Below are 16,785 nucleotides of genomic sequence, written 5' to 3' on the forward strand. Positions count from 1 at the left end.
AGTTGAATAAATGAATGGATGAATCATGGAGCATAAGGTAGTTATTTAGGCCATTCACCCACTACATGCCCGAATCCTTGCCTCAAGATTCCTACCAAATGTGTGCCAGAATTTGTCAATAAAACAGCTCTGGTGACAGAAAGCTCTCTACTGCTCGACGCTCCCTGTTTATTTTGTGTAGTCCTGTTGGGCGGCAAAGCTCTTCTTAATACTGAGCTGAAGTATATTTCCATGAGGCTTCCAGTTGGCATTCTTGTTCTTCCCTTAGGGTCTCATAAAGCAAACGTAGGTCTTCCTTGTGATCACAACCCTCCAGACAAATGAAGCTAGTGGACACATCTACCTCTTGTCCAGGCTAATTATAAAATCATTGACTAGATACCTATTGAGTACCTACACCATGGAATAGACTAGAGCGTACAAAGATGTCTTCAAGAGGTTATAGGTCTTGGGGGCACCTGGGAGGTTCAGTCGATTAAGCGTCCGTCTCTCGATTTCAGCTCAGGTCGTGATCTCACGGTTCATGAGTTCGAGCCCCGCATCTGGCCCCGCACTGACAGCACAGAGCCTGCTTGAGATTCTCTCTCACCCCCTCTCTCTGCCCTCCCTCTGCTCATGCTCATGCATGTGCCACTTGTGCACGCTCTCTCTCTGTCTCTCTCTCAAAATAAATAAACTTTAAAAAAAAATGGAGGCTACAGGTCTTGTGGGGAGTCAGGGAAGTGGAGATAGAATGTGGTAAGTGCTGGGGACAGTGGAGACACAGGGAAGGAGAGCCCAAGCCCACCTAGGGGTCTTGGGGAAGGCTCCACGGAGGGATGGGTTATAGACAGTAGAGCAGGGAGGAGAGATGTTCCGAGAAGAGGAGAGCGTGTGCAGAAGTCTGGGGATACGAGAGCCGGAGGCATGTCGCAGGAACTCTAAGTAGTTCCACACCGCTGATGAGACCAGAAGGCCCAGATTGGGCCAAACAGTTCAGTTTCCACCTGTTGTCCCAGAAACCTTCATGTGTCCTCGGCCTCAAAAGTGTCCCGGGTTGGATGATAAGCTATGTGGGCACTCGATGTCTGGGAAATAAAGTCTCAGTGTGGGGTAGAAGTGAGGGAGATGACGGTGAAGAGAGGCAGAGACTGATCATAAGAGGCCTTGTGGGCCAAGTTCAAGAAGAGCATTCCGTTGACTGAACTTTGTATGGTGTCTTCCCTTTGAAGTCATCTTCTCCAGAGGTAAGCTAACTCGCAGATCAGTGCATCTATCGACAGATGATTATTGCGATGGGCTGCCATTTATGGAAGACTTACCGGGCAGGTGCTTTCCACACAGCCTGGGCTATGGCCCCGGCAGCCTTGGTGGACCCTTGTTCGCGCCTATACTGTAACTGATTCTCTGCTGGGAGACCTTGGTTTAGACTTGTTTTTTATGGTTGTAAGGTTGTGTCCTGAGACAACACTGGGAAATCCCCTCAGGGCTTTCCGTTCCCAGCTAGAAACTTTGTAAGGCTTCCCTGGAGGGGGCGAACTCCGGTGGAGAGTAGGCTTATTAGCGATAAACAACTCGCTTCAAAGGACTGGAATGATTTGTGTACTGGAGAGACTTGTAAGAATATTCGAATGAAATGAGCTTAATTGGGTCTACCATGATGCAATAACCAGGGAGCCTTGACTTACATGTTTGAAGGGCAGCCAATGGACATAGTTTAAATTTTTGCAATTCTTGAGATACACGAGGAGTAGACAGTCAGAGTGGGCATCTGAACTATGTCCGAGCGAGCGGTTTCCTTTGTAGCGCCTCCTGCGACATTCGGAAGTGGCAGGTGTTGCTGTATGCCCCCAAGGCTAAATGTAGCAGTCGCCTCAAGGATTAGCTTCAGGCTGCTTTTGCCCACCAGCCAGCAGTGGACCCGAGGGCTACTGGGGGCTCCCCGTCTCCGACCATTGTTCTGACACTTGGCTCAGAGGGGACATGAGGTTCCTAGGAATGGATAGGTCACCCCGCCCTTCCCATGCTGCCTGTGTCAACCCACCGAAGTTTGAGTTGAGTTTGGGAATCTCAGTGTATTAATTTGCTAGGGCTGCTGCACCACGGGACCAGAAACTGGGTGGCTTGAATGACAGACCCTGTCTCGTAGTTCTGGAGACTTAGAGATCTGAGATCAAGCTGTCAGCAGCACTGGTTCCTTCTGAGTGCTGGGAGGAAGAATCTGGCCCATGCCTCTCCCCTCGGCTAGTGGTTTGCTGGCAATCTTTGGTGTTCTTTGGGTTGGAAAAGCATCATCTCGACCTCTGTCTCCATCTTCTTCGTGGCATTCTCCCTATGTGCGTGTCTGTGTCCAAATCTCCCCCTTTCGAAAGACCTCTGTCACACTGGCTTAGGGGCCCACCCTACTCCAGTACGATCTCATCAGTCCAAGCACCCATCTTCTCTAGAAGAGAAGGTCATCTTCTCCAGGTACAATCTAACCTCACAGATAGATCAGTACATCTACTGATAGATGATTATTGCGATGGGCTGCCATTTATGGAAGACTTACCAGGTAAGTGCTTTCCACATAGCCTGGGCTATGGCCCCAGCAACCCTTGACCTTCCCTGGAACCGATCAGCTCTACTCCTTGCCTAGATGAATGCAGAAGCCTTGGAACTAGTCTGTCCGTTTGTACCTGCAGCTAACCATTCTCCACAGAGTGCAGAGGGACTGATTTAAGACCCAAATGTGATACAACCAGCCCCCTGATTAAAATGACTTCAATGTCTGCTTGCTGATATTTGGATAAAGATAAAAGTGCTTCATCCTACGGGGCCCTGTGGCCTCAGACAGGAAGCTGAACATTCGCCCCCAGCCTCAGTTGCTTTCATTTAAAAAACAATCGAGGGGCGCCTCGGTGGCTCAGTCGGTTGAGCGGCCAACTTCGGCTCAGGTCGTGGACTCGTGGTCTGTGGGTTCGAGCCCCGCGTCGGGCTCTGGGCTGACAGCTCAGAGCCTGGAGCCTGCTTCGGATGCTGTGTCTCCCTCTGTCTCTGCCTCTTCTCTGCTCATGCTCTGTCTCTCTCTGTCTCAGAAATAAATTAACATTACATGCTGGAATTTTTTTTTAGAATTGCATTAAATTTGTAGGTTAATATGGATATAATTACCATATTTTGAACTTGGAATATTACCACCAATAAATATTGTATATCTGCCCATAAAAAAAAAGAAAGAAAGAAACATTAAATAAATAATTAATTAATTAAATAAAAATAAAAAACAATCGAATTGGCAACGCCCTGTTCCTTAGTAGAGGTGCTGAATACGGCTGTTGACTCCCTGAAGATTCATGAAGCTTGACTTTGATTTGTGGACTTGTGTGTCCACGGGGTATATTTCAATTAAAAGACAAAACTTCAAGACGTTTGGATAAGTTGCCCAACGTTCTGGGAGTTCCTTGGTCACATTCCCCTTTATAAAGGGCTTTTAGATCTCTTGACAACCACCATACAACTACAGATTCTGTCTCCCTCTCTCTCTCTCTCTCTCTCTCTCTCTCTCAGGGGGAGGAAAGCAGGAATTAACAAACCGGGGTGATTCAGCAAGTTACATCATGGTCACAAGATGAATTATGGAAATTGCAACAAGAAAAAACGACATGGTCCTTCAGCGTTTTTGAGCCCCTTTTGTCCGGAATTCATGCTGTTTCCTGTTGCTAACGGAGAATAAAGAGTGATCTGTATGTTGCATCTGTCTCCCCAGTGCCCAGAGGGGTCAGGAGTGTGCTTGGGTGTCAGCACCACGCGTCCTTTCTGCTCTAGGGAGGGCGGCTTCTCCGGAGCAACAGTCTTCCCGGCAGAACTTGGGCGAGCAGCAGGTTGTGGCCAGCTCCTCCGTGTCTGCCCCAAGGGACAGGGACTTCGAAATCGCTTGGGCACCTGCGAAAACAGGAAGAGCTCCCCACACAAGGCTGAAGGCGTCACTGGTAGTCTCTGAATGTGGCTTCTTTGGGGCAGTGAACGGCCCTGTAACTGGGCTCTGTCTCTCTGGGTGCTAAAGGCACTACAGGAGTCCTAGCAAAGAGAAGAAAGTAACTGCTGACTCTAGCAGGCTCCCAGGACATCACGATTTTAACATTGAGAGATTTTACCAAAAAACTCTGGATTTATAACTTACCTTGAAAAATGGAAACGTTGGGCCTATTCTCCCATTCTGCTTACAACCGCGGCGCCCATGACACCCTGCCTCATGCCCCACAGTTTCGGTTTCCCACACTCAGCTTTTATTTTATTTATTTATTTTCTTTGCTCCGTCCTGGGGACTTTCTACCGAACTGTTGTAGTTTACTTATTACATTTATTTGTCTGACTCCTTCCACTAGACTCTAAGTCATACTAGGAAAGAGATCTTTGTTTCGTTCAGTGAAACATCCCCTGCCCAGGATACTGTCACCTAGCATTTGAGTGAATGAATGAGTGAATGAATGAGCCAGAGGCAGTCACTTCACCTGCTTGGGTCCCTGAAGGTGCGGCTGTGCACTTGCCCTACACAACTGTCCCTAATGACCTGCACCCCGGCCTCTCCCTCTCCTCCCTCTTCCTCTTGTCTCTCTGGCCACACCGGCCTTTTTGTCCCTGCCACTGGGCCTTGGCACATACAGTGTCCTCGGCCAGAACACTCTGTCTCTTCCTCTCTGTCTGGTTAACTCCCGTTCATCCTGTGCACTCAGCTCAAGCTCTCCTTGATCCCTCAGCCAGGTCAACACCCCTGGGCATGGAGAATGACTGCCCTTAGCTTTTTAAAAGCCTGCTAGAGAGGGGCGCTTGGGTGGCTCAGTCGGTAAGCATCCGACTTCGGCTCAGGTCATGATTTCTTGGTTTGTGAGTTTGAGCCCCATGTAGGACTTTGTGCCGACAGCTTGGAACCTGGAGCCTGCTTTGGATTCTCTGTCTCCCTCCCTCTCTGCTCAGCCCCTGCTTGTGCTCTCTCTCTCTCTCTCTCTCTCTCTCAAATATAAATATAAAGTTTTTTTTTTTTTAAACCTACTAGAGAAAATTACTTTAACTCTGTTTCTAACCCCCAAGGTTTTTATTTGCTGGTGGGGATGGACGTTCTCCCCTCCTCCGCTGACCCTGAGCTCAGTGTAAATCCAGAGCTCCTCTGAGTGAGTCAGCCTGGGAGCTGGTTCTGCAGGGCCAGGAAAGGAGTAACCACGGGCCAACGCTCGTAATTACCCCCTTAGTCCTCTGTTTACACCGGACTTGTATTACCTGGACCTCTTCATTGTACCCTATCTGTGTCAACACTGCTGGGAGAGGGGGAGGGGGCCTGGCCTCCTTGGGCATTCTGGCCACACTGCTCACCCTGAGCTCAGGACTGGGACAGACACCCACCCCAACCAAGTAACTGCATGATGGAGGGCCCTTGCCGGGAACCTGGGGACAGAGAGGTGGAGTTCCTACACAGAGGCCTCTGGGAAGTATAACCAAAGTGAGGCGTAGAGAATTCTAGACTGCCAGAGTTGGACTGTAGCTTCCCCTCTGTACCCAATTTTGAGGTGAGAACATTGAGACCCAGAGAGGGTAAACGGTTCATCCAAGGCCACACAGCGCCCGAGTCCCAAAGCTGGCACAAGAACCCATACATTTCATTACATTTCCAGAGCCTAGGCTCCTGGAGCTGAAATGCCAGGAATTCTAGGTTCAGTCTCCACTAGCTGTGGGACCAAGGCATAGAAGCTGATGAGAATGGGTAGAACGTGGCACCTCTCACCTGGGACTGTTCAAAATACAGATGTCTTGGCCCCACTCCCCATTCACCGGGTCTGCAGGAAAGCCCTGACATGTGGATTTGGAAAAGGTTCTTGGAGATTCTGACATGCAATGCTACCTGGGGAGGCTGGGCCTGGTCGGTGCTCAAGTCCCTTTTAGCTTGACATACTCAGCCGCAGATAATAAAATGAGGCTTGTGCTCAAGTGCATTCCTGGCCTCAGTCCACGGTAGCAGGTCTCAGTGGGTCGGCTCAGCTTCCAAGGGGGCATCCTGCAAATTTAAAAATTTTGCTTGTCACATGATGAGGATAGCGATCTGGCCATACAGACATTGCAAGGGCAGCCCCTCACAGTGAAGAATTGCCCCTGGGTCCTGCACATCTTTTTGACATTTTGCCAGAATGTTCATGTAGGGAAAAAACCAGGTCACGGTCCCATGAGCCAAAATCCCAATGTCACTTTCATGCGAGGAGTAGATTTCTTTGAAAACATGGTTTTATTAGGGGCACCTGGGTGGCTCAGTCAGTTGAGTGTCCGACTCTTGATTTTGCCTCAGGTCATGATTTCATGGTTCGTGAGATCGAGCCCCATGTTGGGTTCTACTCTGACAGCATGGAGCCTGCTTGGGATTCTCTCTCTTCCTCTTTCTCTGCCCCTCCCTTGCTCATGCATGCTCTCTCTCTCTCTCTCTCTCTCTCACATGCTCTCTCTCCCTCCCCCCCCCCCAAAAAAAACCCCATGATTTTATTATACATGCTTCCTGAAGTGCAGCCACCATGTGGAAAGTTGCATGTGAGTTGTCCTACCTTGCCTGAAACTTTACAATTCTAATCCACCATTTTGGAAAATCACATCACCCATGGCAGGGCTACTAACATAGTATTTGAGTCCCTGAGACAACACCTCCATACTGGTGTGCATTTGCAGCTTTCCAGGTCACAATGATTGTAGGTAGTTCTACAAGGATCCTGATTTAGCCCCCTTTTTTTCTTTCAAATGTCAACAAAGGAAACGCGACAATATTCAAATAATTACTGTTTTCTCTTAAAAACCTGCTTATCCATTGTAAGTCCACGTATCTGCCAACTTCATGTACGATTTCATGACCTGGCTTTCACTTTTAAAATTAGGTCACTGTACTGCATTGCGAGAGAATTATATGCATAGGTCGGTACACCCCCTGATTATAACAAATATATTTTGTAACCCCCATAACCAGAGAGTGTGAGGTCTGGTTGATTTGAGATGTACTGGTCTGCCAAGAACAAAACCTGTAGGAACAAATAGATCTGAGGCTCTTGGACAAGACTTGATAAGGCCTAGGGTGCCCATATGGGGCAAGGGGAACTTTAGAAAGACTGACCAACCATGAGGATGGGGTCCCAGTGGGGAAGGAAGAGGGGCCAACAGTAACACGGTGAGGGGGCTGGGCTTGGTTTAGCCAGTCACAGAGCCCAGATTTGGATCTCAACTGAGCTCATCCTAGACATGCGTGGTTCAGATTAAACTGATGTTCTTGGGTCCCTCTTGTGGGTCTGGGCCTGTGTTGGGTACACATGTTCCCCTCCCGAGGTACCACCACAGCCCTGGGGTAGATGCTATTAACCCTTGTTTGACAGCTGAGGAAGCCCAGGCTCAGCCCAGCAGACTGAGTTGTCTGAGGCCAAGTAGTAATCTCTGGGTGGAAGCCGCTCTGCCTGCCTTCAAAGCCATTTTGTCAGCACAGCCCCAGCTGGTTTCCTTCTGCCCCAGGAAGTTTGTATTTGTTTGCTTTCTGATAAGCAGTCACTCTGGTTTTGATGCTTTGCTAGGAGTGATCACGCAGCCTAGACGGCAATGGGTGGCTTCCTCAGGAAAAGCGGGCTTCCTTGGGAAATGACTCTTGTTTCTCAGGGCTCGGCTGCTCCGACTTTTGGCACCTGGGACATGTACCTCAGTGGCCCACTGCACCTTGCAGTCTATCCCAGAGCGGCAGCCTCTGGGCACATGCTCCCGGCCTCAGGTGCTCCCATGTCTGGCTGGCCCTTAGCCCTCCTTCTTCTCAAGGCCACTTCTGTTTGTGTTGGCTGGTTCCATTGTGTCACCCCAATCTGCTGCTGTTGCCTAGTTTCCCACCTCTCCTTGCGGAGGGCATTTTAGACTCCATGAACAGAGGTCCTGCGGGGGGCTTTCCTGTGGGCCCTTCCTTTCCAGGAGGGGTTCAGAAGCTACGAGGACATCTGCCCACAGCCCTGTCTTGAGGTGAGCTTCCACAGAAGGTCCCCAGTTGGGAGGGGAGGTGTCAGGGACAGGAATGGAGTCATGGGTAGCATGTTCCTGCGTTTTAGAGTGGGGCATGTGTCCTCATGGATGGGGGGAAGGCTGTCACTAACTTGGCCATGGATAGCTGTCATTTTAAGCAGCACCAGATTTGCTGGCAAGAATTGTTTTGAAAGAAGCCTTGTAGGGAAAAAAAAATCCCAGACCATATTCCTTCTCACTCTGCCCCCTGGCACCCCAAGCCCTCTGTCATCAGCATGAATTTCAGTCCCTCACCTGGTTCCCCCTAGGTATTCCCAGTCCCTCCCAAGTGTTTGTTACCCTGGAAGGCACCATGACGCCACCAACGTGGGGAGCATTAGTTCTCCTCCTCACCCCTCTAAATATTCACCACCCCCCTTAAACCGTCCCAAACATACAGTCTTAATAAAAACACCATGCTTTCTCTGCAAGCAGGGCATCCTGGGAAGCACTTCTCAAACTTTCTGGTGCATGTCTATCACCAGGGGGTCTTGTTTAAACGTACCCTCGGATTCAGTCTTCTGGAGTGGGGTTCCAAGATCCAGCATTTCTAGCAAGCTTCCAGGTGATGCCAGTGGTGCTCCTTGGGAAACCACACTCTGGGTGTGGAAGTCACCCCACCTCTGTCTCCCACCAGCCAGCGAAGCCTCTCCTAGCAAAGCCCCTACTGTGGGAGTGTCTGATGGGGGCAGAGGGGAAGCAAAACTGCCTGTGTCCCTTCTTGAGCCCCCTCTTCTTTTTTCCTATCCCTCTTCCCTCGGCACTGTAATTCCCTCTTTTATTTGTATCTTCTTTGTTCTCACTCCTCTTGCTTTCTCCCAAGGGCCCATCAGTATAGCTAGGACATGTGAGGTCGATAGGCAGTGGGGATTTTGTTCCATTTTGGTATAATGTGATTCCCCTGTGAAAGCTGAAATTATCTCCCTTAATCCCCATGCATCTTTTATCTTTGGCAGCTTTCTACTTGGTGTTTCTCTTGTAATCCCTGATGTTATTGTATAGTTAAGGGGAGTGTGGGGTAGAGGAGCAGGGGGCCTGAAGTCTCTCTCTCTCTCTGTCTCTCTGTCTCTCTGTCTCTCTGTCTCTCTCTCTCTCTCTCTCTCACACACACACACACACACACACACACACACACAGATACAACTTCTGTGCTCTGCAAGGAACTTCCAAGAGTCAAGTTCCTTTCTGGTCCTTGGTTTCTTCATACATATACTATGGGGTTGTGCTGGCAAATAGGGGAAGGTTCCTCTCCCTCTAACATTCTTTGAGCTTAATAAATCAACCAGCATATTTTCGTTTCTCTCTACAAAATCTGGGGCTTTAACTTGCCATCCAACTCTACCCCATGCTTCTGTGTGTCTTCTGAGTGATCACTTACCTTCTCTGAGCCTTTGCACCCTCGTTTACAAGTTGGGAGATGATGAGAGTCACCTGATCTGGGCAAGTTAGGACACAAACAGGGCCCCGGATGTGAAGGTGCCTATCATAGTTCTTGGCAAAATAAGTTTCTTACTCAGCTCGGGCTGTTATAACACAATGCAAGATAAAGGTGCTGGCAGATTCAGTTTTGGGTGAGGAGCCTCTTTCTGGCTTGCAAACTGCTGCCATGGCATCATGTGCTCAAGTGACCTCCTCTTTGTATGTGATTGGAGAGCGAGAGAGCTCTGGTGTCTCTTCCTTTTCTTGGAAGGACACTAATCCCACTGCCGGGGCTCTGCCCTCATGATCTCATCTAAACCCAATGACTTCCCAGAAGCCTCACCACCACATTGGGGGTTAGGGCTTCAACATACGAATTTTGGGGGGGGGGGGGAAACAAACATTTAGTCCACAACAATAAGGATTAGTCAATGAGGCCGAATTGGTTGGTTCATCTGGGAAGAATGAACAGACCGTTCACGATGCGTGAGGAGCAGTGAAGTCGCACCACAGAGGTGTGGGGAGGAACCGGAGATGGACCCTGTCCTCCAGTCAGCTGGCACAGAGATTTTAGAGTAAAGGATGAGAGGTGGCAGCTAAGAAAGAGACCAGGGAGAGCAGATCCTGGGATGTGAAGAAGAAATAAAACACAGGGGTGGAAGTGGGGGTGTGGGGAGAACGTGCCTGGAATCCCAAAGTAACTCTTGATGAGTAGGCATCGGCTGGAGGTCCCAGGACATTTTTCTGACCCTCCGACGCTGAGAATGCGAGTCTGCTGGGAGACGGCAGCAAGAGCGGTAAGGGTCTGGGAGTGTCAGAGCCTGATGCAGGAGCTCTGAGAGGCAGACGTATCTCGGACTTCTGATGGGGTGGGGCTGAGGGCAAGGAAGCCCAGGGATAACTTGCTTGACTCTTTCAGAGGCTTCACCATTCTGGCTGGGAGTTTGGGAAATGCTGAAGGGGTGTGCAGAGAAGGGCCGGGCGATAAGGGATTTCATCCTTTTTTTTTTTTTTTTTTTTAACGTTTATTTATTTTTGAGACAGAGAAAGACAGAGCATGAATGGGGGAGGGACAGAGAGAGGGAGGAGACACAGGCTCCAGGCTCTGAGCTGCCAGCACAGAGCCCCACGCGGGACTCGAACTCACAGACCGCGAGATCATGACCTGAGCCGAAGTCCGCCTAGGGATTTCATCCTTGGGAGCACTGGAGGAGTAACGATGGCGGTGATGCCACCCTAAGTTAGCGTCAGGAAGACATTTGCAAGGGGATGGAATTGGGTACCCTCGATTGGTGTCATCTTTGTTAAAATTTCAAGATTCCGCCTAGGGGTCGTTCTAAAAATTGGTTGCAGAAAAATACCGTATGCTGATCGCTATCAGTTACATGTCACTGTGGTGCCTTTGATTCTGCTGTATTAGTGTCGTGGGTAAGTCATGCAAAATGTGTTTGAGACTTAGCTATTTCACCTGGAAATGAAGGGAGAAGGGGCAAATCTCTGAGTCACCTATTAAAATCCCAAAGGTCTCTCTAGAGACCCATCTTGGGTGGTTGCCTTGGATCAACCTGTACAGTGCTCGGCAGGCTGACTCTCCAGGGCCTCCAAATGACCAAATGTGACCAGGAAGTTCGTTTTTATAACCAACGTCTAGCCTTAAGGAGAAGTGGCGGAGCCTCTGCCTCCAGCGGGTCGCACCTCCCCCGCCCAGGGCCCTGGTGCTGGCCTCTGTCTGGCCAGCAGGCGGCGCGCGGGGCGGGGGGGCCCGGAGGGGAGGCGGGCCTCTGGCCCGGGCCGGGCCGTGCGCGCGCCCGACGCCGGCGCCGCGCACGCCGGGGCTGGGGAGCCATTTCCGGGCGGGGAGGGGCGGGGCCGCCGGCGGTGGGACCTCCAATCTCGGCGGCAGCGGCTGCAGGGGGAGCCCGCGCTCCGCCGCCCTGCGAGTCTGTCGCGTGGTGAGGAGGAGCCGGGCCGGCGAGAGGGAGAGGCTGAGGGGAGGAGCGGGGAGGCGGACTCCGGGCAAAGGAGTGCAGGGGGGCCGTTGCGGCTCCGGAAAAGGGACGGTCGAGCTGGGGCCGAGGGCTCCCGGGTGGGCTGGGCAGGGCAGGGCCGGGCAGAGCGAGGGGCTGGCGGATGCCCTCGGGCGCGCGCTGAGCCTGGGCGCGGGGGGCCCGTGAGTGGGTGCGGGAGAGCGCCGGGGCCGATAGGGAGCGGGCTCCGAAACCCCAGTCCCGCGGAGGTAGGAGCGGACGTGGGGCAGCCCGGATCTGCGGCTCCTTGCGAAGAGAGGAAGGGCTCCGGGGTGGGAGGGATGGGGTCGCGGACGAGGCCAGGAGGCTGGACGCTGGGACGGGCTGCCCCCGGCGCCCGTCCGACTCTTCGCCCCGCTGCGTTTGTGGGCTGGGCCCCGGGCTCCGGTTGGCGGCGGGCTGGGCGTTTCCCCGGGGTGTCTACCTGGGGGGCTTGCTTCGTGGGAGGCTGGGCCTGGATTCGTTTGCTCAGCTGTGGGAGGGAAGGCCGGTGCCAGCAGGGTTCTCATTCGCTGGCCCGGGTGCTGGGGGTGGAGTGTCCTATCTGGGAGTGAAATCTGAGCTCTCAAAGGAGGGAGAGAACCATTTCTTGACTGCTCTAGCGACTCTGGGCGGGCAGACGCGACAGTTTAAAGCTTTGGAAGTAAACAAACCTGGTTCCCTTTTGCAGAGGGGAGGCTCCGTGAGGACAGCTGGAAGAGGAAGATGCCGAGTACGGACCTTCTGATGTTGGTGAGCTTTCCCAAACATCCCCTTTGTCATAAGGCGCTTGTCCCTTAAGTTTTATTTTTAGTCCAGAGGATCTGAGTGTGTAACTCTCACTTCTGATGCTTGCTTTTCGTAGCTGAGCCTTCCTGCTACCTTTATTTTGGGTTTAATGTTTGAGATGGGTAAGTGACTGAACTAAACATATGAATATATTTGTATTTAATGAATGCGAAGAATCTTTTACAGAATTCTTGCAACTTATTTTAATCTCTCCCTTCCCGTACTACCGGAGCAGTATTAAAACTTGTATTTAATTTTGTTTGGGTCTGCCGTATATTCGTTTATAAGCGTGTGTCTCCCAGACTAGAGTTATGATTCCTCAGAAAGCAGATATCCTGTCTTACTTGCTTAAAGAGGAATAAACAGGGGCACCTGGGTGGGTCAGTCGGTTAAGCGGCCGACTTCGGCTCAGGTCATGATCTCACGGTCCGTGAGTTGGAGCCCCGCGTTGGGCTCTGTGCTGACAGCTCAGAGCCTGGAGCCTGTTTCAGATTCTGTGTCTCCCTCTCTCTGACCCTCCCCTGTTCATGCTCTGTCTCTCCCTGTCTCAAAAATAAATAAAAACGTTAAAAAAAAAATTAAAAAAAAAAAGAGGAATAAACAGCTGTCATGGTGCTCTGTGTATAGTAAGTGCTTAACAAATGCTTGTTGAGTTAAACTGGTTTGAATTTGAGTTATTTTGTTGGACTGAGAAATATGCCTGCTTTGGTAGAAGCTATTTTTCCCTCTTGAGATTTTCTGTGCCTTTTTTTTTTGTTTTGTTTTGTTTTTTGTTTTTAAATAACTGAGCAGGGAGAATAGCATTGCCAAATGCATGTTTACCAAAATGAAGTTTTATTCTTGGGACCTTTATGATTCCATAGAGGCTCTTTATTGAGAGAATTGCAGGGAGCCTATGGTTTTTCAGTAGCTATATAGAAAAAGAGTGTTTCATTTTTTTTTAAAGTTTTTTTTTTAGTTGTTTTACATTTATTCATTTTTGGGAGAGAGAGAGAGACAGAGAGCATGAGTGGGGAAGGGGCAGAGAGAGAGGGAGACACAGAATCTGAAGCAGGCTCCAGGCTCCAGGCTCCGAGCTGTCAGCACAGAGCCCACGCGGGGCTCAAACCCACAGACCATGAGATCATGACCTGAGCTGAAGTCGGTCGGCCAACTGCCTGAGCCACCCATGCGCCCCAAGCATTTTATTTTTAATAAGCTATTTCTCTGAGTCTGAGGTCTCTTTGTGCAAAAGCATTGATTTAAAAACCATTCCTTTCCCTTTTTTTTTTTTAATCTCACTATCGCAGAGAATTGGTAGCCATCACTGGGAACTTGGCAAAAGTGAGTAGTGAGGGTGTTTTTTGTACCCGGTGCTGACTTTCTGTAGTGGCAAAACCTATAAGGTCTGTGGGAAGGGTAAAGAGGGAAACTAAGTTGTGATTAGTTCAGGTGTGAGGCAGAGGGCAAGGATGATTTTAAAGACAGGTAAATACTTGGTTTATCCACAGATCCTGGTGAAGAGTTCCCCTAAAATAGTTTCTTGCCTCAGATGTCATGGATTGTCAGTGGATAATAAATAGCCTTATGTGATTTTAAATTCTTAGTGCAAGAGCCATATGTTAGGAAAATTGGGAGCTGTAAATAAGTAAAAGGAAGCAACCCCCAATAATTCCACTACTCGGAAATAACTACCGTTAGTACCTTACAGGGTTAATGCAGAATGATTTGTAACTATTGACAATTTGCTTTTCCTCTCACAGATCAGCATTTTTATGTAAATTAGGATTTCTGTGTGTGAGTAGGATATACCCTCGTGCCCAGAGATGTGCTTATTACTTCTAAGGCCCGTGGGCTCTCTGTAGCAGTGCTTTTATTCAGAATGTTAACTTTGGAATCAGTTTTGTTTTGAAACATTTCTGTAGCAATCACCACTACTTTTCATTTTCTCATTTGATGATCTAGAATATTTAGGGTGTTGATTTGCTTGTTGGTGTAGAGAATTAAATTCACACGGATAATGACTGGCCCTCAAGAATCCTCATGCTCTAAAGATATGGCACTTGTTCCTTGAGGTGCTTTCTCTGGAAAAGTTGTTATTCCTACTTTTTTTTTTTTTAATTTTTTATTTAAAAAAAATTTTTTTTTAACATTTATTTATTTTTGAGACAGAGAGAGACAGAGCATGAACAGGGGAGGGGCAGAGAGAGAGGGAGACACAGAATCTGAAACAGGCTCCAGGCTCTGAGCAGTCAGCACAGAGCCTGACCCGGGGCCCGAACTCACAGACCGCGAGATCATGACCTGAGCTGAAGTCGGACGCTTAACCAACCGAGCCACCCAGGCGCCCCTTCCTACTTTTCTTTTTCTTTCTTTCTTGCTTTCTTGCTTTCTTGCTTTCTCTCTCTCTCTCTCTCTTTTTCTGTCTGTCTGTCTGTCTGTCTGTCTTTCTTTGCCTGTGCTGTGCTAAAGAATCAATGGCCAGGGCCCGGTGTTCAATGGGGGCATTAAACCATCATTATCTGTGTTCTTTAGTTACTTTGTATGAAGCCCGAGACTTGTTCTGGGCCCTTTAACTGGGAAGAAAGGACCCTAGTTAATAAAAAATAGCCTGCATGCAGGGCAGCGTATTGTAGAACCTTAGAACCTCAGAATTAGAAGTAATCTTGGAGGCCATATGATGCAACTTCTTACTTACGTTGTATATGAATCCTTTTTTGAGCATCTCTGATAAATGATGTCTAGTCATCCCTCCTTTCTGCTGGGGAAATAAGATGGACATAAGCTAGGAGATGGTACACGGTGGATCCAGGAATAACAGAAGTCTGATAGTTAATATTTATTGAACAGGTATTACATGTTAGGTGCAGAAATAGATACTCTACATATTTATTTAATTTTCACAATAACCCGTGGAAAAGTATGCTGGCATCCTCCTTTTGTAGATGGAAAACTAGGCTTAGAGAGGGTACCACAGTGATGAAGTTTTAACCACACTTAAGTCTTACTTCGAATCCCTCCTTTTCTGCTTTGCAATGCTGTCTCTGGGCCACGTTCCCCATAAGGGACAGAAGAGGTTGGTGAGCTTTGTGACTGATGGGAGGGGGTTTGTGTGGACTGGGACTGGGGCAGGCTGAGTAGGATAGCTGTGCCCTCTAAGGGAGCACTTTGGAAGTGAGTGTGTGGGGTGCTTTTGTTTTCTAGTACGATCTTGTCTGAAAATCCATATTTTTAAAAAAATGTTTTTAAATGTTTATTTTTGAGAGAGAGAGAGAGTGCGAGCGAGGGAGGGGCAGAGAGAGAGGGAGATACAGAATCTGAAGCAGGCTCCAGGTTCCGAGCTGTCAGCACAGAGCCTGACACAGGGCTCAAACTCATGAACCGTGAGATCATGACCGGAGCCGAAGTCAGATGCTCAATCAGCTGAACCACCCAGGCACCCCTACATATTTTTTTATACAGGTCTTGTTTATTTTCTCTCACCTTGCAGTTAGGGCACTATATTGCAAACTTAAGAGTTATATTCATATAAGTGTAATGCTGCAGTCTTTGAATTTCATTTCAGAATAATAAAGGGGCATACCACATATTTGTTATAAAGAGAGGGCGTTGGGTTTGATAGGGTTGGAAACTATTGTGTGGACAGGATACTGTGAACCCAAAGCATGAAGATGAACTGGGGTCTGTCCATGATAGACCTTGTATTCCAGACTACAGAGCTTGGGCTAACAGCCCTCAGCGCTTTCTTGCCCTTAATTTTGTCCTCTTTTGATAAGGTGGTTTGCCTGCCTTCTTCCACTTGCTTACTTACCGCACGTCACGGCCTGTAATACTTTCCACCTGTGTCTCACAGAGAGTAAGAGGGGTGAGAGTATCCATCGGACCCTTGCGATGCCTTCAGAAGAATGTCAAGTCCAGAAATTTTTCTAGGAATTTTTCTCCACGTTGGCAACCATTCTTTTCATCCAAGTTCTCCTCCTTCCTAGTGCTAGGGAAAGAATACTTTATGAAGCCAAGTCTTCTCCTTAGGTGGCTTTTCTCTTGTGAATGGTGCGGTGAATCGTATGCACCATGACAGTGCTGGGTAGAGTTTGAGATAGTTTATCTAGGGCCAAGGTTCTCACATAAGTGTGATTTTGCCCCTCCCCCCCCCCCCCCCCCCGAAACATTTGGCAATGTCTGGAGACATTCTTGGTTGTCATACTTGGGTGCTAGTGGTCAGGGATGCAACTAAAGGCCCTACTATGCACACAGTCGTCCACTCTCAAGAATTATCTGGCCTAAAATGTCCGTAGTGCTTGGGTTGAGAAACCCTGGTCTAGGGTTCCTTACCATAGGTAATGGCATCTGGGTAGTCCTTGCATTCATACAGGTAGGGGACTGAGTCTTGTCTTAGAGTTTAATGGGCCTTTTACAGTGTTACTTAGGGTTGTTTTGCCCATGGATGAAGTCCTGCTTTGGGATATGTATATTGGACAATATACAGCATAATCTTCCATAACACAGTAAAATTGTAAGAAATGTTTTCCTTTGCAACATTTCTGCAGCACTCTCTTGATTTGGAAACAGTAAGCCT

General features: G+C 49.0%; 1 protein-coding gene across 5 annotated transcripts in view; it reads left to right on the plus strand.

Moving 5' to 3' along the window:
* SGPL1 (sphingosine-1-phosphate lyase 1) overlaps positions 1-16,785 on the plus strand; it is a 74,930-nt gene that overhangs the window by 4,474 nt on the left and 53,671 nt on the right. The window contains exons 1-2 of one of the 5 annotated variants that reach the window (XM_049646166.1): positions 11,322-11,384; positions 12,133-12,194. In XM_049646166.1, the coding sequence (XP_049502123.1) occupies positions 12,168-12,194 (27 nt within the window). In that variant the 5' untranslated portion in view covers positions 11,322-11,384; positions 12,133-12,167. Of the gene's footprint in view, positions 1-11,321; positions 11,385-11,416; positions 11,522-11,564; positions 11,672-12,130; positions 12,195-16,785 lie in introns of those variants that run through there. The other 4 variants (XM_049646163.1, XM_049646164.1, XM_049646165.1 and 1 more) reach the window with 4 other exon arrangements.

This window comes from Panthera uncia, chromosome D2, assembly GCF_023721935.1.
Source record: "Panthera uncia isolate 11264 chromosome D2, Puncia_PCG_1.0, whole genome shotgun sequence".
In the NCBI taxonomy this organism is placed as follows: domain Eukaryota; kingdom Metazoa; phylum Chordata; class Mammalia; order Carnivora; family Felidae; genus Panthera; species Panthera uncia.